The sequence below is a fragment of the Haematobia irritans genome, chromosome 3 (assembly GCF_050003625.1).
Source record: "Haematobia irritans isolate KBUSLIRL chromosome 3, ASM5000362v1, whole genome shotgun sequence".
Lineage (NCBI taxonomy): Eukaryota > Metazoa > Arthropoda > Insecta > Diptera > Muscidae > Haematobia > Haematobia irritans.
In genome coordinates, this window is record NC_134399.1 from 227,209,328 (window position 1) to 227,235,254 (window position 25,927).

General features: G+C 36.7%; 1 protein-coding gene and 1 long non-coding RNA gene across 2 annotated transcripts in view; one reads left to right on the top strand and one right to left on the bottom strand.

Annotated features, from left to right (window-relative positions):
* LOC142231476 (uncharacterized) overlaps window positions 1-25,927 on the bottom strand; it is an 83,341-nt gene that overhangs the window by 30,896 nt on the left and 26,518 nt on the right. Inside the window, exons 2-5 of the mRNA XM_075302085.1 lie at window positions 13,930-14,278; window positions 11,260-13,866; window positions 10,943-11,200; window positions 607-9,990 (exon numbers count right to left, since the gene is read on the bottom strand). Coding sequence (XP_075158200.1) covers window positions 607-9,990; window positions 10,943-11,200; window positions 11,260-13,866; window positions 13,930-14,278 — 12,598 coding nt within the window. The remainder of the gene's footprint in view (window positions 1-606; window positions 9,991-10,942; window positions 11,201-11,259; window positions 13,867-13,929; window positions 14,279-25,927) is intronic.
* LOC142227989 (uncharacterized) lies at window positions 21,077-21,752 on the top strand. Its single transcript, XR_012720030.1, has 3 exons — window positions 21,077-21,293; window positions 21,353-21,492; window positions 21,551-21,752. It is a non-coding gene; the product is annotated as an uncharacterized LOC142227989 (long non-coding RNA).

Here is a 25,927-nt window from a genome sequence, read left to right on the forward strand (position 1 = left end):
ATGTTTTCCAAGTATATCTCAAAAATTTTAATTTAAGTAGTAGTTAAAAATTCAAATATTTCTGTAAATTATGGAGAACTAAAAAAATAAAAAAATAATTTAAAATTCTTCCCATAAAACAGTTAACTTTTTTTCTATTCTTTTTTCAATTCATTTAAATAATTTAACGAACCAATTAATTTCTTAACACATAACACAAACATTTAATTTATTATTTAAATTATCGAAAAATTAATTGAATCAATTAAATTTTGAAAGTTTCAATTATAGATTTATTGCGTGATTTTCTTTTTTATTTAACTAAACTGTTGAGGAGTCAAATAATATTTTGTAAAAAAATAATTAATACATATATTTATTCGAAACATTTTGAAATTAAATAGACTTTTTATTTGAAAGTATTTTGGTGCGGTATTGCGCTAAAATTACGATCTTAGCGTCTTTACCTAGAAATCTATGCAAGATTGATATATACTAAGACAAAATATTTGAACTTTAATATGCTTTTTTTAATGTACCAAATATGCATTAATTGGAATAATTCTCCGTCCTTTGCTATGTGCTCAACTAAACAATATATCCTCACTATATTTTACTATGACTTACCTTCTGTTGTTTCACAGGTCTCTTCAGGGGTTGGCTGCTTCTTTTTCTTCAGTGCCCTTATGCCAAAGAGAGGTAGACCATTCTCATCCGTGGGCCCAATGCCATAGCTCGATGTTATACAATCGTCCTCTATATATGATGACTTACTGGTACTTGAAAGTTTTTGGCTTTGATTGGTACTCGATTTAATTGTCCTGCTTATACTCGAAGTAGTGGTTCGGGAATCAGTAGTAGGTTTTCTTGCACATGGCGTTCCATTGCTACTGGGCGATTTTAAAACATTTTTGCGATCTGCCCAAACTGGAGCCCTTGATTCGGGTTGTGTTTTTGATGTGCTTGGACTCGTGTGGTGTGGTGTGGTACGTTTTAGTTGCTTCGTAATTACCTGGGATTGTTCATGTCTGGCACTGGTCACACTGGTCATGCGATTGTCTGGACTTTTACTGCAAACTCTAGGTTGTGTATTTCTCTTTTCTGGAGGGCTACCACTGCGTGTTGATGGTTTTGAATTGTCAACTTGATGTCTTTCGGGTGATGAGGGAAGTGGAGATGGCGACTTTCTTGAAGGACGACGAGAGCTGGGCGATGTTTCCCTATCATTGGGTTCATCTTGTTTTGGGCGTCTGGCCGTGGGGGACATTTCCTTACGGATTTTTTCAACACGAACCTCTTGTTGAACTTCTTCATCATCATCTATGGGATAATATTGTTTGGGTCGTCTGGTGGACGAAGACTTTTCCTTGTACACAACCTCTTCATATTGTTTCTTAACATTCGGACTTGGGGTACGATCCTGGGGCTTACCGCATTGTTTCCTTTGTGGACTGGGACTACGTTCCGAGGGGCTTGCACGTATCTTTGAATGTTCTGGACTATAGGCACGTATGGGTTTTGTTACACGAGATTGATTACGATCTGGAGATGTATGTGTGGATGTGGAAGACCTATGCTCGTCCTCTGCATGTTCCTCTTTATAAAAGTATTGCTGATTTTGTTGTGTCGTTGTAGTCACATGTGACTCTATTGTTTGGGGTTTTATTTTACCATACGGACTGCTACTGCGCTCAGGTAGATTTGTTTTGTTTGTCGTTGTGGTCGTGGTTGTTGAATGCACCACATTGCGCTCCACATTACTGAGATTCTTTTTAACCAAACGAATTTGGGCACGTATGCGACGTCTCAACTCATATGAAGTCACCGTCTCCAGTAATCTCTCCAAAATGTTTAACTCAAATATCTCCTCTATGTTGATTTCCTCATGTGTCTCAGTGGCGCGGGGTTTTTGGGGTACATCAAATTTCACTTGTGTGTTGCGATCAATGGGAGCTTGGGTTTCGTCATAATCCTCACCCGATGGTCGACGTGAGTAATGGCTTTTATTCAATTCCAGAGAATCTCGGCGAATGTGCTCCAGTGAACTCTTTGTATGATCCATATAGGAAGGTCTTCTTCCCGTGCTAGGACTACTGGTTGGTGTTGGCCTTTTTGTTACTGGCGACTTTGCGCTTTGATGGTTTTCGAAAAGACTACGTCGAGCAGCCACAGAATCTGTGGTGGTCACTCCTTTTGGTTTGGGTGTATACGCTGTTGGGGTTTTCTTTATTGGAGGACGATTCTCTAGAAATGATTCATTTGTTTCAGATGATTTACGTGTGGTGGTAGTGGTGGTGGAAGAAGTGGTGCTGTTTGTGTTAGGCTTGAGAGGGCTACTTCTCTCGCTTACATTAACTACATGGTGCTCTTTATTGGTATTTTTGGTTGTAAGTGAGAATGGTGTTGGGGAACTGATTGAACCTGGTGGAATTTCTTTCATTTTTCGGCTGGAGGGAGATTGGTGGTGCAGGGTTGGTTGATTGGATGGCTCTTTAACACGTGAACTGGGCTTGCCGGTGTTTGGTATTTTGTTGATTGTGGATTTGTTGGTGGTGGTTGTTGACCGTCGTACTGTATCTGAATTAATGATCAATTCCGTCTCACTATCATTAGCTACAACCTCTACCTCAAATTCTTCATAGTCGACGTTGTCGTCGTTCACGTCGCAGTCACGACCAGTGTCTGGCTGTGAACTTTTTCTGCTGGGGATATGCATTGGCGCATGATATTGTCGGCTGCTAGTGTTGTCGGTTTTCTTCTTGTTGTCCGTTGTTAATGGCTGCGACAGTGGGGATTTTTTGGGGCCGTTAATGCTGTACGGCTTTGTTGTTTGCTTATGGTTGATTGTGCTACTTTTTATAACTGACGTTGTTGTTGTTGTATCCACATTATTGCCACTAGGGCGGCGGGAATCGCAATCACTTGTGTTGGGTACTACACGACGTTGTTGTGGAGTTTGTGTTGGCTGCGGTTGACGTTTGTTTACTCCAGTGCTTGTCGACGTCGTAGCAGTGGACCTTGTGGTCGACGACGTCGATGGCTTTGCGCGAGGTTGTGTTTGTGGGGTCCGCGTCTGTGGCCATTTCTCCGAATCTTTCATTGTTGTTAGTGACACATTCTTGTTGGATAGCTGGGGTTTAGTTGGTTTGCTGGCGTCGGCTTTTCTGTTATCAAAGACAGATGGTCTGGTTAAAATGTCTTTCTGACGTCGTTCTTCCAGGCGTATGGTATGCATTGCAGTGTGGGGTATTAACTCTTCATTATCGTCGTGTTCATCATCATGAACATGTACACGATCGCCATGATCATCATCATCATCATCTTGAATTGGACGCTTTTGGTTTTCAGCTGACAAAGGTTTTTGTTGATGAGTCACGAATTCCTGAGTGCTGCTTACGTATTCCTCATGCATCTCATGGGTGTAATCTGCCGTTGTTGAGGGTTCTCCTACATCACTTTGACGTGATATGTGGCGTGATATGTGCCTGACGAGCTCGGGCGACTTTTGAGGTTCACTTGGGGCCAATGTGACGGTGGTATATTTACATTCTGTAGTCTCAAGATCGTCTTCATCGGTTTCATCAATGAACTGTTGGGGACGTTGTCGTGGATCACGTGCTGTTGTAGCAGGAGTGGGGGAAATGGGTTGTTGTGTAAGATTTTCAGCGGTTTTTATGAATTTGTCCACTTTTTCGTGTACATTAAGCAGACATTCGTCATTTTCGGGCACACGTGTTCTTTCATCGAATTCTCGATGGAAAGGACTGGAAGATTTGGGTTTCTTGACTTCTTCTGCTACTCTTTGGAATTTGCTAACTTTATCGTGGACACTCATGAGACACTCGTCGTCGGATATAACAGTAGTTGTTGGATTGGGAGATTTATCCAATGTTGTAGGATATTCCAGACTGGGAGGAGCTTCCACCAATGGAGTGCATAACAAATCCTCCTCTTGAATATCGGTTCGTTCATAGGTTTTACGATTCACTTCTGTTATATGGCAGCCCACATAGGTGTTATGCTCCTCTTCGAATATAGGAATATTTTTGACTACAGGCTTTCTACGGGGTTCGTCCTCAGGTTCCTGCACCACATCGGGATAACGTGGTTTTCCCGTATCCAAATGAGCCGGTACTGGTGTAGGCACAATCTTATCTGGGGATGGTTCTCTTGAACTCTTGGCATGCTGGATATCAATTATGACATTTTCCATATCTTCGCTACTTATCAAACGATCAGTGGTAGATAGATTTATGGTCTTGGTTGCAAAGCATTTATTTGGACGTCGGTGGTCGCCATTCGGTTTGTGGGGGGACGTCTTGGCAGAGGATGGGGTCAAATTGTTTGGCGAAGTCTCGATCTTTTTAGGTACCTTCATCATATTCTCACTAGTTGAACGTGACATTTTCGTATCCTTATCCTTACGAGTTACCCGATATACAGGGGCCGATTCTTTGCGTTCTGTGACAGGCATTTTCCGTGAAAGTTTTTGAGGCAAAGTAGTCGAATCAATGATTTCCTTTACGACTGAATCTTTCGATTTCTTTGGAGTTCCACTTGGATTTCTTCCAGAGGTAATGACATCTGACTCAGTATGCTCAATTATGATTTCGGTGTTAACGGAAATATTGCTTGATCTTCTGCGTTCGGTATGTCGACTTGGACTGGTTTCGGGAGAGGAGCCCGCATCTACTTGATCTGGTTTTTTTGGGGACTTATCTTTGGATCGAGTGGATGACCGTAGACGATCTTTAATTGAGCTGTCAGCACTAACATGATCATCCCTAGTACTTGGTTTGTTTCCGGTTGGTTTCAAAGGAGTACGTTTCAGTGATTCCTTTATTGGTGTTGGTGTTTTTATTGGAGATGATTTCGTAGTCGGTTTTCTGGGCATATCTATTTCTTTCTCAAGCCGCCTTTTGTTGATTTCTACTGATTCACAATAAGTTTCCTTAGTTTCCAATTCCGATTCACTTGTAGTTCCAATTACGAGAACTTTTTCCGATTTCCGATTATTCAATGGTTCTTTTTCTTGTCTCTTTGTAGTTGGAGTAGGTTTCTTCGTGATGGCATCCTTAGGCTTTTTGGGTGAATCCGGAGATTTTATCGGTGTCTTGGCATCTGTTTTCTTAGTAACATCAGTTATCGATTTGTTGGTTCGTGTTTTGGTTACTTCGATTATTTCTCGATAAGTCTCTTCCTTTGTCTCTGGTTCCGATTCACTGGTGATGGGAAAATCTTTTTTCACTCCCGTAACATAAACTTTCTCAGTTGTTATGAATTTTTCATTGACATTGGGTTTCGACCTTATGGGTGATTTTTCTTGAGGCTTCTTTGGAGTTGATCTAGAGCTTGATTCAGGCATTTTCTTGGGAGACTCTGTTTTTGTCTCAGAAGGCCGTACTGGTGATGTGGGACTTGGTTTCTTTGTGATCTCAAAGTTGTGTTTTTTAGTTTCCATAGTAACCAATGATTCCGGCTCGCTATCACTATCTGGCGACAGTTTTTTAATGCCAGATATATAAACCTTTTCGGTAGTTATAAATGCTTCATTGGTATCGGGTTTCTTGCGACCAACATATTTAGGCTCCTTTGGTTCTTCATCTGTTTGTTTTTTAGTTGGTTGTGATTTCCTTGGAGCTTCGGGTGATCTTGTAGGGGATTTTGATGTAAACTTTTTAGTAATGTCTATATGAGATTTGTCGATTTTATTGTTGGACACTTCTATTGTCTCATAAGAAACATCTTTGGTTGATTCATACATAGGGGAAACAGACCTTTCAGGTGAGCGGTATGTTTGTGGTTTCCCTGATAAATCAATGTTAGTCACATCTATACTCTCATAAAAATCGTCTTTAGGTTCTTGACAATCTGGTTCAGAATCACTTTTGTTTGAATTTTCGGTTTCTATTTCGCTAACATAAATACTCTCAGTTGTTTTCACAGTTCTCTTATCTTTAAGAAGTTTACTCTTTTCGGGTTCCTCTGGTGTTTTCTTGTTGGGTTGCTTAGTTTCCTTTCTAGTTGGGCTTCGGATGGGTGATTCACCTGACCTGATGGGCGATTTTGTCATGGGTTTCCTAGTAATATCGCTACCAACATGTTTTGTAGTGACCTCTGTAGTCTTTTTGTTGGGTTGTAGTGTCTGGGGTGCACCTCCAGATCTTGTAGGAGATTTTGAAGTTGGTCTCTTTGGAGAGCAATTTTCTTCTGACAAAGGAATGGACCCCACTTTATCTTTTGTAACAGATATAGACTTATTATCTTTAGGTTCTGTTGAATATTTTTTGGGCGAAGTCCTGTTCGCTGGAGAGTCTAAAGAACTTGGGGGGGACGTTGAGAATGGTCTCTTTGTTACATCTTTAATAATTGTTTCGCTACGTTTTGAAGTGACTTCAATTATTCCATGATAGTTATCTTCTGGTTTAGAATCTGCTGGTTCCGATACCATTGTATCTTCTGTCTCTCTATAGAGTTTATCAATTGTTGGTACAGATGTTTTATCAAAACCTGGTTTTTTAGGTGATATCTTGGGCAAGCGCTCGGGCGAATCGTCCGATCTCACAGAAGTTTTAGAAACCGAAATTCTGTGAACATCTTTACCAGTTTTTTCGGTTTGTCTTGTAGTTACCTCAATCGTTCCTTGAAGGGATTCTTTCGCACGTACAGTCTCATATTCCGAGTCAGTGGTATTGTCTGGCTCGGTCTCATGAGGTGATTTGGGAATCGAATCGGTTCTATATGTATCCCGTTTTGGAGATTCCGTCTTCCTGGTAACATATTTTGTCGTATCTAAAGTAGTTTTGTCTGTACGGGATTTTGTGACTTGTAATTTCTCATGAGATGATTGTTTTGATGTTGAATCTTCTGGTTCAGTATCGGCTTCAGTGTCAGGGATCCTGCAGACATTTTCCGTTGATTTAATAATTTCTTCTTTTACTCTTTTATCTTCATCATATGTTGGCCTAATGGACTTCCTTTCTTGTGTTTTACGGTTCTTTGTAGGCGATTCATAATGACTTGTGGTGACTTCTGTTATTTCATAGTAAGAATCTTTTGGACCTAAGTCCTCCGGCTCCGATTCGTCTGTGATATTTGGTTCTTTGGGCGATTTCGTGTTTGTAGGTTTGAGTGGAGTTCTCTCGGTTTTTGAAGGCTTCCTTGGTGCTGATTCGGGAACTTCCTCATCATCAGATGTTGAACGTTTGTTTGTTATCAAAATTTTCTTTACACTGTTAATTGAAAGGGGTTCATCATCATCATCATCTTCACAATCTTCCACCTTCACTTCAAACAATGTTTTCTGGACGTTTTCTTTTGTAGTTTTCCTTGTGGGTTTTAATTCTTCATCGTCTTCGTTGGGCCGTTTTTTATATTCCCCGGGAGTATTTCCATAATTTTCCATACCCAAAATATGGCGACAACGTTCTTCAAAAGTATCACTACGTGTAGTACCTTTCTTTATGTATGTAGGGTAAAGTGAAGGTGTTTGTTCTTCTGGTGATTTAGAGATTAAAGCCCCGTCGGGCAACTCAGGTTGACCTCGTTCAGCTTCTATGAACTTTTCAGTTGTAGATGTTGTTTTTATTGGTGATTTTATACTGTTTGGTATGGGTTCATTGGGAAGTTCGGATGAAGGTTTCCTTTCATGTGAATAACTTGGTTTGTTATCCTTTGGTTTTTGAGGTGACCTTGGAATAGGTTCTTCATCATCATAATCCTTCACTTTTGGTTCTCTTTGCGTAGGCTCTTGTGATTTTAAGTTAGGCTCTTTATCGTCTTCATCACTTGATGGTTCTTTTGGCTCTCCTTGAGGTTGTTTACGTTCTGCGTCAATGAATTTCTCATATACTGTAGATGTAATGTTCTTTTTATTTACAATTTTGGTTGTGTCATTTCGAATATATTGTTCTGCAGTTGCTTCAAAAATACTTGGTCGTGTAGGTTTAGTTGTCTTTATGGTTTCTGGTTTTCGATCACCAGGCTTTCCAACAGTTTTACTTTCTTTATCCCTCGGTTCGGGTTGCATGATTTTTACGCCTGGCAACTTTTCGTCATCGAGAATTGGCGAGTCCATAGGTTTGCGTTCCTCTGGTTTTTGTGGCCTAGATATAGAATCTTTTCCAACCAAAATATCTACCTCTTGCATTTTCTTAACATTCTTGTGCGACATTGTAATGTTGATTTCGCTGATTTCATGTTGACTCTCTTCATCTGATGGATAATCACGATGAGGAACAGAATCCACTGGAACACTGCTTCCTGGTTTTAAAGTAGGTTTGTGGGGCTTACTTGTAGTATATTCATCTTTGGGGGTATACTTACGTTCGGGAGATTTACTTTTAGGACGATTTGATTTTGGCTCGCTTTTCGGGCGATATATGTTTTCAGTAGTGCATTCATCAATAGGTTTTTGTGAGTTTGATTGAGGGTTAGCTTTGTCTTCTGTTGGACGGAAATTGTCACGTTCAGGAGATTTGCTTTTTGGACGATCGGGCAGAGCTGAGCTTGGACGGTATGGTTTTTCTGCTACAGGACTTGTACTGATTCTATCCCTTGGCCGTGGTTGTGATGGCGATTGTGATCTTGGTCTATCGTCTTTTTCTGGGTACCCACGTTGTGCAGTAGTCCGCGAATGAGGTGATTCAGGTTTACCACTAGTTGTGGGATACTGGCGTTCAGGCGAACTACGATGTGGACTTGTTCTAATTAGAGACGAATCATTAGGGCTATACCTTTCAGGACTAGTTTTAGATGGTGACATGTCGCGTGGACGTAATGGTTCACCTGTAACGTGTTTAATGTGAGTACCCTCATCTGGAAGTGGTTTCGACGGTGATTGTGATATTGGTTCATTGTGTTTATCGTGTGGTACTCCGCGGTGTGGACTTGTCCTCGAATTGGGTGTATAAGATTTGTCAACATTTGTTGTGGGATATTGATGGTCAGGTGTTCCCCGAGAAGGACTGACTTGTGGTATACATGGAGACATATCCTTAGCTCCAGGGATGTGTAGTTCCGGACTATTTCTTGAAGGTGAAGGACTTTGCGATTTCTTCTTGATAACCGATGGTTTTTGCAACTCAGGTAATTCATGGTATTGACTTGGTCGCGATAATAGTTGGGGAGTACCATTGATATTTTCTTGTGATGGATATTGTATTTCAGGAGATCTACGTTTTTGCTTCTCAACGGTCTGCCTAGTTGGTGATTGGGATTTTGGAATACTTGGCCTTTTCGTGGCTTTATCCTCCGAAGGATGGTGTTGATCGTCTGGTTGTTTCGTAATTTTGCTGACTTGAGGTTTAGCTAGAGCTTCATCTAAATCAGATCGCTTAAGAGTTTTGGTCTTTGGAGATTCATTCGGCTTTGTGGGGAACTTTGAGGGTTGGGAGGGTGTTAAAGATTTTCTTGGACTAGAGGAAGGAGACGGTGTGGATTTTGGACTTGGTTTAGTTTCGTGAGGTTGTTTAGGTCGTTTTAATTCTTCAAATCTATCGATACGTTTGGATACTTCTGTGCGTTGGACTTCGTGAGGCGTTTTTGTTACGACCGTTTTAGTGGTGGTACGTGGTGATGTTGGTTTCCTCTCGTGAGAAATCAATTGTTTAGTACTTGTTGTTAATTTGTGAATAGCATCCACATCCTCATGATTGTAATTTTCACTAATGAAGACTTCATCATCAACGTGAATAGGAAAATCACGTGATGTCTTACGCTGCGTGGCAGTTGACACCTTTTCTATTTTCTCAAACGTGGATTCCCTATCGATGGTTTTGGGTTCTCGTGGTACAAAATCGTCGGTATGTTTTGGCTGATCTCTTGGAGAAACGTTCGTCTTAGGCGTCTTCTGGGATCTAGGTGATGTAAATGATGATGGCGATAATGACCGTGAAGAATGTTTCGGTATAGTGTCAACATCTTCACCCAGGGGACTTTTACTTTTGGTTGTAGGTGGATATGGGTGACTACTTCTACTACTTGGTGCTGGTGATGATCTTGGTGATGATTCTGTTTGGGAATTTACTCAAATATATTGGTACCTTATTTTGATTATGTGTTTGGTTGATTCTTTGATCTCTCAAATAGGGATTTTAGTTTGTTTTGTTTATTTATTTATTTATTGAAATTTTACATAGAGTTGATACATACAAACATACCGTATATAATATAAAAAAATGTATATAGTTTTTGTTATTATTGTGATTAGTCAAGTGATTACAACTACTAATTCTACTATGACTACCACTACTATTACCGCTAGGGTTAATTTATTTTCGTTTCCAATTTCATACAAATTAGTCAAAATCTACATTGGGTAGGTGTTATTCATCAGTTGTACACAGAGATTTGTTAGCAGGCTTTTAAGGCGTATGTGGTGGAGTTAGTTGGGCCTTATTCTAGGTTTTAGTTCAGATGTATTCATGCGAGAATCCAATCGTGTCTAATCTGTGTTGTCAATTTCTTCGAGATTATTAGGCGAGAGAGAGGAAAGTTGAATGGTTTGTAGTAATCGTGAGATTCGTGAAACTAAAAACGAAAGAGCATCCGTTTGTTGCTGCCCTTTTGAGTTGATTATGATCAAAAGGATATGTGCTTTCGTGATTGTGTATGTCTCAACTTCAAGTCAATTGTTTGGCAAAGGGAGTGAGGTACTACGGGGAAAACCATGTGTTTTTGGTGAATGTGGCAATGGAAGTGGAAGTAAGAGACTAGTGCAGATCAGTACAGTACTGTAAGGAGTAGTAAAAATTATTCGCTGGGACTCAATTAATCAGTCTACTACCAATTTGAAAAAGACCACACTGAGTGGTCTCTGGTGAATTCCAATGACCACCGATTAATTGGACCTAATTTGGGGTGTAACTTAATGCCAAAATATTTATCAAGGTTGGTTATATGGATTTTGTTTTATCTTGCAAAAGATATCTCTGCAAGTTTCTTGATACTCCTCTTCTCTTACCCTGATTTGAAGCAGTGGTAGTAGTGGTTTTGGCTATATGATCGGACGGACCGAGTAGAGAGTAGTGTTTCTTAATGCATGGTTCCTCGACCACCTCCTGTAGAGGCAACTGCCGATTATTGCTCTGATTGTCGGAGATTGTCTTTTTCGTGATGGAGGTTAGTGAATCGTGGTTAATAGGAAATATAGAATCGCTATTGTTCGTGGTTGTAGTGGTGGTGTAGGCATTGGGTTTGGTAGTAGAAGTATGCTGGTTATCTGGAGAACACATGTTTCCATTTACATTGTCACATATGCTTAAGCTTATGTATGCGTACCTGATTTTGGCACATCTTTTACAGGTGCCCTGTTCGATGCAGTGCGGGTGGTAGTGGTCGTGGTGGTTGTGCTAACCGTCTTGCCAGGTGATGGCGATTTAGTGCCACGTGGCGAAGGTGACGAAGTAATGCGTTCGGTTACAACCACAGTTCGTCCTCCAACATTCCTTGGTGGAGTTTGGCGTGTCACTGTGGTGGTGCTAACACGACTTGTTTCACTGTCGTGAGACCCTTCACGCATTTCACGTCTGAAAGTCTTGGTCGAAGAGACACTCGAGCGTGGTGTATGTCTCGGTCCGTCTGTACTGTAACTGTCACGTCTAGTCTGGTCAACGGGCGAAGAGCTTCTCAAAGAAGCGGCAAAGGCACGATGAGCAGCATCAACTTCCTTCTCTTTTTGTATAACGCGTTCGGTGGTTTCCTTTGTAGTAGTGGGTCTTCTATTGGTTGGAGTACTTGAAGGCTGAGTTTTTGATGGTGACATAGATCGATTAGGCACCGAACCACTGGGCTTATTATGAGTATCTCTCGCGGAGGGGAAACCTTGAGTTGAGTAATCTGGTTGGGATTTAGTTGGTGATCTCACGGAAGGGAATCCTTGTGTGGAAAAATCTCGACTTGGAGATGGTCTCCCAGCTGTAGGGTATTCTGGTTGAGGTATTTGGTCACCTCCAGGTGTGGTTACAGTATATCTATCGGTAATGTATTCAACATCAGTAGTGACGGTTCGTGGAGTACCTCGAGGAATTGGGCGTCCATCATCCCCCAAAATCTCAGTTTCAATTATACGTTCAGTGTTGGTATTGTATTTGGTGGTATGGGATTTTTGAGAAGTTACAATAACGCCATCATCATTTTTAGAAGGGTAACTAGGTTTGCCTGCTGGATAACTGGGACTCGAGCCTTGAGGTTTCAATTGTCTGCCATGTGGATAGGCATCGTTTGCTGGAGCATGACCAGGACCAGTTGATGGATAGCCAGGTGTGGACCCATGAGGTTTCCCTTGCATAGTATCTGGATGTGCTTTAGGTTGACTTTGAGGTTCTTTTACCGAAGGAAACCCATGAGTACTAAAATCCTGGTTTGTATTGCGAACATCTGTAATTTGCTCATAGCGATTGTCGTCAGATGTTCTGATATCCGTCTCAACGATTCTTTCAGAGTTTGTTTGGTGTTTAACACTGTGTTTCTTTTCGGAACTGACAATGATTACCTCTCCATCTTCGGTAGGAATACGTCTCTCTACAATGGTTGGTTCACCACGGATCGGAACAAGGCCGTCCTTTGGAGGAGAAGTCATTTTTTGAGAAGGCGTATTTTGGGTTGGACGCGTTTGTGGTTGAGGTCTATCAGTAGCAAACTCCTGAGTGGGCTTATTGGTTCTCACCGAGGGAAAGCCATGGGTACTGAAATCATTTGTGACAGCTTGAGGTTTATCAGTAACGAACTCTTGTGTGGGTTTGTTGGGCCTTACTGAGGGAAAACCTTGGGTACTAAAATCATTTGTAACGGCTTTTGGACGAGTACCCTGAGAAGGATAGCCATTATCATACTCTTGTATGGTTTCCGAAGTAGTTTCTGTAGAGAACTTGCGATTCGAAGTTTTGACCGTGGAATATTTGGTCTCAACAGTTTCGTCACTGGTGTAGCGACGAGAATTGTCAACATTATCAACAACGTCATCAGTGGGATGTCGCAGTCTCTCCGAGGGGGGATGTCCCTGGTAGTTTTTTGGCTGCTGTTGTTGCTGAGTTTGCGAGTCGCGACGTTGTGTATTTTGATTTGAAACTGTTTGACGAGTGCTAGTGGTATGCTGCACCGGTGTTGAGGAAGCAGAGGGAGCTGTCTCTTCAGTTTCGTAGCGTTTATTACGAACAATGGTACCATCTGGCAAGCGCTTTACAGTGGTAATCATTTTTACATTCGGTTTTGGATACTCCACGGTATTGGAAATAATTTCGCCAGGTTGAGACATCAGATGTTGAACATGTCGTTGATATTCCGGAGAAGCCTTGTCCATATCCACGTAGCGCTTATTTTGTTCATGGGTCTCATTCGTTTCAATATTTTGAGAAGTATTCGTTTCTTGACGATTGCGATTGTATTGCTCTGACTGTTGAGTATACTGCTGTCGTTGTTGTTGCTCGAGTTGCTGTTGTTGTTCACTAACGCGTCTCACTTCTTGGTTTGGCGCATAATGCGGCTCATATTGAGGCTCAAACTGTGATTGTGGATGATATTGAGGCTGCTGCCTGTTTTCAGGCTCATACACATATTGAGGTTCGGCTTGCATACGTTGAGGAGTTCCACGATTCGAATCCATTAAATATTGAGGATGATGATGTTCCACAGGTTGACCATTATCATATTCCATAGTGGAAGATGATTGAAACACCTTTGAAGATGATGTCGAGGTAGACGAACTCGTACGTATTTCTGTACGTCCTGAATTTTCATCGCCAATGACAACCTTTTCTTGCAAATGGGTTTTGTTACTTTCCGAAGCTTGTTTGCGGAAATTTTTATCATCACCCTCGTGCATGGCTGAGGAAAATTGCTCATTGCGTCCCTTGAATTCTGCAGTACCACCATTAATGTTCTCAACGCCTGAAAATAGAATAGTTTTTAGCGCTTCTTCTTGGCAGTTATAGATTTCTACAACAGACTTACCATCGGTTGTTGCTATAGTCTCAGCACGAAAACCCCTACCATCGGGTGTAACTTCCGACGAAGACTGTACATTCCATCCTGTATTACTGGGATTATTGAGAGCCATCGATTGGAATTTCATTTCGGTGGGACTCATAGAATCACGAATTTCCTTCGATTTCAAACTTTGGAAACTCTGATCGACCAATGATTCGCCATGACTAGGTGTCATTGGATCCTTACCGAATCCTGTAACCCTATTATCAGACATAGCGTCGAGTTGATACAGATCACGTAACCTGGATTCGCGTACCTTGTACAATTGCGATCGAATTTCCTTCTTGCGATTTACGTCTTCGGATTGCTGCCACTGAAACGGGATAAAATATAATTATGAAAAAATTGGAAGAAAATATAGTAAATTACATGGTTAGTCTTAATAAACTCCTAATAAATATTTTAATTGAAAAATGTACGGCAAGGTATAATAAAATCGGCCAAATTTTGTTTTTCTTGCCTTATTAAAGCTTTACGCCCTCAGCATCCACATAAAACATTTACATCGCCTAATTGTTTTGAAATATTGTAATCTAGTATACAGTAACTTATCATATTCTAAATTCGATTAATCAGCACTTTTATGTTTGAAAGCTAGTGCGACTGCATTTGAAATACTGTCCATAATCTACAATCAGTTATCGAAAGATTGTATTTGCTTCAAGTACTAAACAAAATATTCATTTATCTGCACATGAAAAAAAGTTCGATAATTTGCTGGCGGAAATTTCTCTAGCATTATTTTGACGCTTAACTGCTGCTGAGTGTAGGATTGACTGATTTCGCATTCCCAGGGAATGCCCTCTTTTTATACGAAACTTCTAACTACAAAAAAGGTAGCCTAACTGTAGTTAGGTAGACACGAACATTATACTCTAGAGCAATGTTTCTTAAACTAGGGGTCGCGACCCCCAAAGGAGTCGTGAAAAAATTATGAGGGGTCGCAAGAAACATGATTTTATTCCTTGATTTTATAAACGTCACACATCTTCCATTAAAAGCTCAAGAAGAATTCGCGGAACTTTCGAGCGATACAAATTTAAAGCTAGAATTTGCTCAAAGAAACTTACATTTTTTTCGGATCAAGCTTAAAGGCGAAGTTCAAATACTCTCCAACTTAGCGATCGAAATGCTACTGCCATTTGCTACCGCATACTTGTGCGAATCAGCGTTTTCAACGCTTGTTGCAATTAAAACAAAACAAAAAATAGTTCTTGCCTTATTAATGTTGAAACAGCCCTGAGACCTGCGCTGTCTGAAATAATCCCGAGATTGGATCTACTCTGTAAATTAATGCAAGCACACCCATTTCATTAATTATATACTTTTTTGTTTTTGCTTCTGAATTTTGAGTAAATTTTAATTTTTACATGGACATACATACGCATCTTTTGTTTCGTTTCGGAATTTTGATATTAATTTTAATTTTTTTGTAATAAGAAATTTTTAGTAAATATATTAATCTGTATTCATTCTTATTATTTTAAAAACATTCTATATAAAATCATTAGAACCTGCATTTTCAAAATTAAAGTATACTTTGTTGGGGTTCACTAAAAATTTCGTATTACGAAAATGGGTCACATTACAAAAAAGTTTAAGAAGCCCTGCTCTAGAGCAACCCTACCATACATTAACATTTTTCATAATTAAGGCAAAGATTTATGATATCTTTTAAGACAATTCTCTCACTTCGATATTATGGGACGACCCAACTTTCAAAGAGAATATAAGATTATATAGTTCAACTTAGTGTTACGTTCATATCTCATTATGTTGTTTACGGCCAATCAAAAGCATTTGCGTCTTATGCGACTTATCGACTGTCTGATTCACTATATGCATATCGATTTTTGAGCCAATTTACAGGTGAAAGTAAAAACTACACCAATACGGATGCTCAAGAATGCCACAAAACACCGACAGATTACATTCGTATGACTTTAAAATCGTCTTTTGCCGATTCAAATTAAGAGTCAAAGCGAAAGGTCATATCGAGTAAATCTAAATCTCAGCTACTCTATAATTATTGCCCATGAAACAACTAATTTTCGCACAGCTACCTTAGAAATGATGGATGGAAATCATAGTAGCTACGCCCTTAAATGATTATCACATTTTCGGAATTCGCACTGGAAGGCAGTGTAGGTAATGTATGTTTTCTTTTTTTAATTCTTCGGCTCATTGCAATATTTTTGTATGGTGATATCATTTGGAATTTATTCCCCCCAATAACATTTATCATTATTATTTTTATTTATTTCTTATTCAATTTAACACTTAAGTGGTAAAAAGCGAAGGTATGTGCCGACTGCTTGAATGATTAGATGAATTATGTTCGCAACTGATTTCATTGAATTTGGGAACGCTCACAGACACTCCGTTCTTAATGGATAGAAGCGGTAGACATAAATATTTTGGGTCATATGTTGTGGTAGGGAAAGAAATTAATTTTGATTAGTTCACATTTTTCCAAAGATGTTTGAAGTGCTTCCTAAAACTATTTTGTATGGTAAATTGTATTTAGATTAGTGGAATTTTCATGACTAACGGCTAATTATATGGAACAATAACAACATTGTATGAAGTGTATGAAAACCTTAATAATATTTTACGGCATACTCTTGTTTTTTTTTTAAGATAGCAATGTATTTTAATGTTTTTCTTGTTTTTAACACAATGTACTTTATATATACTTTAATTCATGGAAATTTTTATGTTTTTGGTTAAAATAAAAATATGAGAAAGTTTCCTTAAATTTAATAATTGTCTGTGTGCGTTAGTTAAATGAACTTAGAAAGTGGGAAAACCTATACACAAATGAACTAAATCTTTACTACATCAGAATATCTTAAAACTAATAATGCGTATAGGAAAAATTTGTAATTTTGAACACCGTAAATATTATAAATAAATAAATAAAATATTTGCTTATTTTTGTGATAACAAATGCCGATTGTTATACAGCTTGGTACATTTTTTTATACCCTAAACCACATAGTGGTTAGCGCTTGGTGTCCGTCTGTCCATGTATTGGTTGTTCGCAGGTTTCCGGTCGCAATTATTAACCGATTTTGATGAAATTTGGTACAGTGTGTTTTTTGGGTACAAGGACGAACGCCATTGAATTTGGAAGAAATCAGATCAAATTTAGATATAACTCCCATTTATATGTATCGCCCGATTTTCCCAAATTTGGCAAAAAAAACCTTATTTATTACCCGATCTTACTCAACTTTAGCGAAAGGTAACCTTCCGTGGTATCAACCAAACTGCCAAATATCATCCAAATCGGTTCAGATTTAGATATATGTTAGCTCCCATAAATGTATTACACGGTTTTGAAAAATTTGCCGATATATCCCTATTTTTTACCATAGCGGCCTCATTTATTATCAGATCTTACTGAAATTTAGTACAAGGTAACCTTCTGTGGTATCAATCAAACTTGCCAAATATTATCCAAATTGGTTAAGATTTAGATATAGCTCCCATATATATGCATCGCTCGAATTTCCCAAAGTTTACCATAATACTCTTATTTATTAACCAACGTTACTTAAATTTCAAATGTTGATCTATTAGACGATCTTTTTAGCCATACATGTAGCTTGTACATAAATATATTGACCGATTTGCACAAATTTGGATTTATTACCCAAACTAATTGAGCGATTTCCTCTTTTTTCAATAATGGAAGCCATATTAGTGGCATACAAACTCTGTAGGTTCAGAATCAACTATAGTTCCTAATATCAGACATTTCTGTTCAGATTGTGATAAAGCTCCCATGACAATGTACCCCTTAATGTTCTTACATATGGAAATGTGGTTATCTATACCACTCATACCCCACAAACAATGTTTACTAATTCAGTAGAGGTGGTTTAGGGTATGATATAGACGGCCCTGCCCCACTTTCTACTTTACTCACTTGGTTTTTAATAACCTATATTCCCCTTTCTGGTGGGTTCATTTTTTTTAGTGCAGCAGCAATTTTTGTATCTCTGAATGAGGAATTTTACGATACATTTGACAATTGTTTATTGTCAGAAATGTAACGTTCATTATTTTTTGTAGAAATATTGTAAAATATTTATTAGACATCTATGTATGTATGTCTTACAATGTAAAAACAAATTCACACACGTTTTGTTTTTGCTTCATTGGTTAAAAAAAACGTGTCAAAATAAGCATGAAACAAATGAAAACGATGAATAATCAATCGAAACATGCTCGTCTTAAATCAATGACAGTAATGCATTTGCATACCCACCAACGTGTTCCAGTGTGTGGCTGTATAGAATATTTATGGTATGTGAACCCCTTTGAAGAACGTCATTATTTCTGACGACATTATATCAAATAAAAGTCAATAATTTCAATTTCAAGGACTAGGATACATATAACATTTATTGAATTTTCAATTTTATTGTTTATACTTACATATACTGCTAAAGCGATTCACAATAAACTAGTGCTTGATATCCTAAATTCTAAAATAGGTTTCACCGATAAACGTGCAAAAAAAATCAGGTATGCAGCACATTCAAAATAAATTCTAACTTAATGGAGTCTGTTGGCTTAGATATTTTATCAAAATAATGCATAACAGCATTCCAAATGTTTGTCGGTCGAATTCTTTAATTTTTGAGAATATACTGAGGACAATAGCGATACGACCAACCCGAAAATTCGTCCAAAATGTTTGTATCTGTGTCCGGACATAAACCCATTATCCTGCGAAAGAACATGCTCTGTTTACACATTATACCACAGTGGCTCCCAAACAATTATACATTATTTAAACCTTATAATGACTCATCGTAGAATGGCATATGACGATTAGGACTACACGCAAAAAAATAATTCTTTCCTCCCAAACGAAATTTTAGACAAACAAAGTTCGTTTCTCATTTGCTTTTCGCTGTAAGGAGGTGTATTTGGAAGAAAAGTATATACTTTTTGTGATAAACGTTTATTCTTTTCCAGGATGTAAAAACAATTTCACAAAGACTAACTCAAAAAAAAATTTTTTTCTGGCTAATTGCATTTTCCCTCACATCTTTCTCACTTCCACGAAGATTTTTAGTTCTTAGCACCTTTTTCTGTAATACAAACAATGTAGAAGAAATTATACGATTTTATAAATTTTTAAAATTTTTTTACCATTCGCCTGGACGGAGAATCGAACCGCGGACCATGCACTTTGTAAGCCAACACACTAACCACTGAGCTATGTACCTGTTATGGTCATCAAGAGATAAATATCCATATAAGTTATATTTATATAGCATAGCTTGCGGCGCCCACGAACCGAATAAACAAAGTTTATTTAACAGAAACAAACATTTAGTTTGGCACCGTGGAGCAGTGGTTGCTACGTCTGACTCTCATGCCAAGGGTCGTGGGTTCGATCCCTGCTTCGACCAAAGTTTTTTTTTTGTTTTTTTTTTTTACATACATTCTACATATGTTCGGAAGATTCCGAAAAAAATGTTCAACATTACATTGTACTATATTAAATTTTGAACTGTAAAATGTGTTTTATGAAAGACCAAAAGTCAGAAAAGAAGAGTGTTTGATATAAACGAAATGGACTCTGTTGTTGTTTCAAAAATAACTTTTTTTATTGAAAATATAAAAACTTTGTAACAAACGAATTTTTTTGGTGATAAAAGTTTAAAATTTTCGAAGCAATTCAAAAAACTCTAACAAAAGAAAAACGTTTTCGGTACACGTTTTCCAAACGTTTTTTTTCTTTGCGTGTAGTATTTGGATTTGATTAAATCATTTATTTATTATATTATTGTTGTAGAATTCTTATGGTTATTTGCATATGAACAAAAGTTTCCTAATATAAATACATACATATGTATATATTCAGGAAATTCAAATAAATTTCGAAGAAGAGTTACGTGTATTTTCGAAAAGGTACATCTAAACATGAACAACAGCGCGTCGTTCAACAGGTTTCATAGCAAAGTCATTTGGGTGGTGTGTGTGTGTTTGTGTATATGTCATTATCAATTCTTAGTTTGTACTTTCTTTCATAATCGTCGAAAGCACCAGCATCACCATCATCATAACCAACACCTCTCCCCATCAATGCAAAAGAAAACAAAAACAGACACAACAACCAGAACACCTCAGACTGTATACTAAATACGAAAGTTTTTTTCACTCGAATACGTGTTTTTGTTTCTTTTAATCTTTGCTAAAAACCAATTTGCCAAATGACGTAATTCCTAAAGATAGTATAAATATTAGAGGTATGATTTGTGTGAGTGTGTCTCATGTCAAATAGCCGGCTATTTAAACGGCCAGACAGGCTATTTTTATTAATCGAAGATTTTGATATTAATTGTTTGCTAATAGATGTTCCTACGCTACAATTGAATCAGTGAGATGTTACTTTAGTTTTGTATTTCCCTTGGATACCCCACAAAAAGGGTCAGCTGTGCCATATGGTAACGTATTATCAAATGTCTCTCATATTCCTTCGCTCTCTCTCTAACTTCAAACCGCAGTCTAACAATCTCTTTGGCATGAAATCGCCAAAACAGTAGCAAATATGTAGTAGTGAAAATCCTTGATATACTCAAATTACCTTAATTACATTCGTGACATTTCGAGGTCATTCTTTTTCACTTTCCGCAGCCACCGTAGAGCCACTGATTAACAATTTCTATGCTTTTGTTTTTCTAACAGCAACAACAATACGTATTTATGGCAAATTTGTATTTAATTGCAATCAAAAAGTTTTGATTGCTCTGTCTGACGGTCGGACGAACTGTCTGTGCCATTTAGTTGCAATACACATTCATACGCACGCTAGCCGAGGGAATAACATATAGGCGAAACAATCAACCCAACAAACAAACACCTGTTATAGTACTGCACAAACGCAAATACATAAATATCCCATTTTACTCTCTTCCTCTCTTTAAACTGTTAACAAAACAATAATAGCGATAGGAAAAAAAGACAACGATAATATTTTAGAGTCATCGAGAGATCACGTCACCACTTGATGGTAGAGCATTGTGTGTAGTTTTTTTAACACAAAACTGAAAAATGGGTACAATGGATGGCTTGATACCTCTAGATGTTAAGTTAATAGTTGTGAATTTGCTCTTTTTTCCATATTGATACACGGGACAGTAAATTGCAACGACAACAAATGATCTAAGTGTGCGCCCGCCACTGACATCAAGTGAAATTGATGATGTCGTCGTCATTGGTGATAGTTGCTGCTCTGTTATTCCGTAAAGATCCATGCACTGTGGGCGGCATTTCTCTGTTCTCATGATACAACTCCATATAAGGTAAAATGTCCGCTACTAATTAACCATGCCAAACGAATTATGATGAATGTGATATTTAGTCCTTACCTTTTCGATATTAAATGCAAACAAAAAAAATCTTCCTAACTAATATATCATGTCTTGCATCCGTTCGTGTGGCTGGCCCCCAAGGCCATATGATCTTAAGCTGGAAACAGGTGACATCATACACCAAAAACAAGTTAAGTTAATTGAGTTATACAATTTGTGTACTATATTCTATTTTGCTTTATTTTAAGATGAGAGCTGTAATTAAATCAAACTGGGCTTTGACATGAAGGTTTCATAATACAAAGCGAAGTATCGTTAGTCAATATCGTTCGGCTATATTCAGTTAAACAATTATAATGGAAAAAAAATAAAAACCAAAATCAATTATATCCAGTTTATCTAGCAACAGTTAAGATCAATTAAACAATGACTTAAAGCCTTAAAAACAAACTTGCGACAAATTATAACTTAGGGAAAATGATTTCGGAGCGTACCCGATTTATTTAGGCGGATTCAAAAGTGTCGTGTCACAAACAGACATTTTTATCACAGTGAAATTTAAAATTTTTACGACGATGATCGTTAAGTCTCAGCCTCACTGCCAAATATAAAATCACCATTATATATCAATATCATTCAAGAAGATTTATCACTAAATGAACCACCTAAGCGCCCATTTTTGGCCAGTTAATAAATGTTCAGGTTTTATTACACAAAACCAATCAAACATAAAAAGAAACATCCATATGGTAAAATCCTGCACATTTTGTATACTCCATTTTCCTAAGGCTAAGTTTTTGTACCCACCACCATAGAATGAAGTAGGCATAATAAGTTTTTCATTCTGTTTGTAACACATTGACATATTCCGATTTCCGACTAGAGGAAGTATATTCTTGATCAGGGAGAAATTCTAAGACCATATAACGATGTCGGTCTGTCTGTTGAAATCACGCTACAGCCTTCAATGAACCTGTCGTACTGTTTTTTTAGAATTAATATACAGTGCCAAACATAAGTATTGGCACACCCACATAGTGGTCAGGGTAACTGCCGAAAATGGGAATACCAGAAATATTGATTTTAAGCTCCATAAAATATATACCGATCGACTCAGAACCACTTCCTGAGTCGGTTTAGCCCTTGGTGTCCGTCCGCCTGACCATGTATTTGTTGTTCGCAGTATTTAGGCTACTATTATTAACCGATTTTGATGAAATTTGGTAAAGTGTTGATGGAAAATGGGGGATATAGCTACAAATAAAACAAAAATTTAGTCCATTCATTGTCTAAACTTCTTGATGCTGTTATCAAACAAAAAGGAATGCGCAAAAAGTACTAAATGTACCAAAAACTAATTTAGAACTACCTGTGCCAATACTTTTGTTCCTCAAATTTTCAGAGCTGCCGTGCTCATTTAACTTCGGGAAACGTACTACTTGAACCTATCTACTTGGGAGAGAATCGGTCATCAAACCCCTGAAATTCAATAAATTTTCAAGTAACCTCCTACGACGAAGAGCTTTCAAAGGAAAGTATTATCCATACGGCCGAGTTTAGGCATTAGATGGTTAATATAGATTTTATTCCTTCATTGACTTAGACGCTTGCAAAAATTATACTTCTGTAATTAGTTTTATATGGCTATTTTACTCTTCTGTATTGAACATTCGGATGATTTTTAAAAGTCAGGTGATGGAGAAAAAGGCACCAAGTTGTCCACTCTAAACTAAATAATTTGCTGTTCGCAGTACACTATATTTGTAAAAAAACAAATTTGTACCTCATAACATTAACACAATATCCGAAAGAAGTTAATTTATTAAAATTCTTAACGTTTTTACATTAAGTTTTATTTGCATAGTAACACCCACTACACTAACTGTCAATATTTGTTGATAAAAAAAACACTTTGAGTCAGACTCCCACAAGTGAAAAAAAACTTGAATTGCTTAAACAATATTCAAATTTAATACTCTTATTGTAGAGAAAGTAATATATTTTATTGTTTTTTAAAAAAATGCATCTACATTTTTATATAACTTACAAAAAATAAACAATGTTTTCCTTATTGCCATGTCAGGTTGACAATTCTAACGAATGTCTTTTTTAAGAAACAGGCAGAAAAAACGCATAGCCATAAATTCATATTGAGGGCGTTATAAAAAAAAAGAAAAAACAAATATAAAATAAATTTAATCATACAATTGTATATTTATACATATGTATCTTACAAATGACATTAAGAACAAATCATGGTTTCGTATTTATTTGCGTGATTTATTATAGCCTAAAACCAAACCTATTAATATATACATATTTATTATTTTTTTAGATAAAGACAAGCCTACAATTGACATACTCTATTTCAAATGCCACTCGGCATGTGTTTTATGCTTGTTTATAAAAAAACTAAATAATTATAATAAGGGTCTTATTTAAATGATGTATCTATTAAATATTAAACAAACACATATCTATTGTATAAAAGACCAACAGAAGGAAATAATTCGAAACGGTTATAATTTTATATGCAAAAGTTGATAGAGCGAAATTATTACTTTAATTATTTAAAAATAATAAAAAAAGAGACGCGATGTTTGTCTAACCCCCATTTTCATGAGGCTCCGTTAGAGCAAAGTAAACTAACTTGATTTTGGCTGGGAACTTAACTGCTAAAAATTTTCTGTTAAAATTAAATATATTTTCAATATTCTTTTGGATAACTGACAGTTATAGCGTAACGGAGCTACATGAAAATGACCGTAAGTGTCTTAAATATAACGAAGTCGTCATTAAGTGATGTTCAAACTGGACAAACTAACTAGACTCGGTTTTGTGGTATCACAATGGACTCAATAGTTTAAATGAGTCTGGAATAATGCGAATATAGAATTTATTTATAGAATTTACTGATTAATTTTAATTTACTTTCAAACCGTAACTGAAGTATCATAAACAATTTTGGATGTTCATTATCAAGTAAAGACTTTTTAGTAAGTTGTTTTGTCGGATTTTGTAATTAAAAAAAAAATAAGTTAGTTTGATTAGTTTTAAAAAAATCAAAAGTGGATCCTACAAAAAGGTTAACATTTATTTGTCCAATATTTGTAAAAATTCGAAACTACTACTTTTGGATTCTGATAACATTCCTTATACAACCTGAAAACGTTGTACAAATTTGAAGCGGAAACGATGTCCATAAAATTATGGTAGTATGGTAAATTAAGATTTTAAGTTGGAGTAATATAGAGCGAATTCTGCAAAAAATTCTAGTAAATACAAACTCGAAACGCTTAACCGAAAATGGAAATCATTAATCTATCCAAGATTCGGTAGAAGACTAAGTGGATTAGGTTATACCCAATGTGTTCATTTATACTTCGAGAGCGCCCATCGAATCCACCAAATAGCTTAACAGTTAAATAGTCATCAAGTACGGATAAGGTAGGAAGACCACACCCAAAAAAATTAACCCTTCATGTAGATTTATTTTAGAAAATGTTAACTAAAAAATTTTACTAATTGCAACATAACTTAATAATTTCTATCATATTGAAGAAAAATTTTTAATTATAAGAAAATCTCACATTTTGAAGAAAAAACTGGAGTTGAAAATGGTTAAAATGTCTTTAGCGCTTTTACGAAATTATAACACCAACGTTTATTCATTTGAGAAAAAAATATGAACTATTTCGAATTCAGTAAAATTGTGTACATCATTTGTATAAAACAGTTTTTTTTTTTCTCTTTTTTTAAGATAAGCAAAAATAATTAAAATAAGGAAAAAAATAAGTAAAATAAACTATTTTATTATAAAATCACTTATTTCACTAATATCAAGTTAAATAAAATTTAATCGGCATAGAACATTTCGTTCACTTTTTCCTAATCCATCCCCACACTATTATGAAGATTAAAAATTTCATTGCAATAATATCTGCCTATGATTATTCTGGGATATGTGCCACTTAGTTTTGCCATCCTTTTAGTTTAAAATACAAATCATTTAATGTCGCATTAATTGTCTATTGATTTTAATTTTGACTAATGAATTAGAATTGGCATCTTTAAATAAATCTATGTCAATTTATTCTTAATGTAATTAATTTTGTATTTTATGTCATACTAATTAGTTTAATCAATTATGCATTATTGGCTATCAAAATTGAAGCAAATCAATTCGGTGGCATGCTAAAGACATTGACATTAAACTATTCTACATAATCTGCTCTTTTAATTTTTCCGTAATGAAGCCAATGAATGAGATTGAATTTGTGAATGAAATCACTTTTTAATGAATGAATTTAATTTAATTAAAACTGATTGTTATGTTCAGCTAAAATTTAATATATTCCAAAAAAAAAAACTATGTAGGCGTTTCGAAATAATGGTCTCATGAATATCTATGATAAAATATTGCTAAGAAAAAATTCAATATAATTTAGTGCAGGATAAATTTGAATAAATATATATGCAACGTATGTATAAGATAAATTAGAACAGTTCTTGCAATATTAAATATCATAGATGAAGTTGACCCTAAATTAGGTCAAGGATATATTTAATATGTAGCCCTTATACTACATTCTATCAAAAAGTACATAATAGATTTCTATGGTACA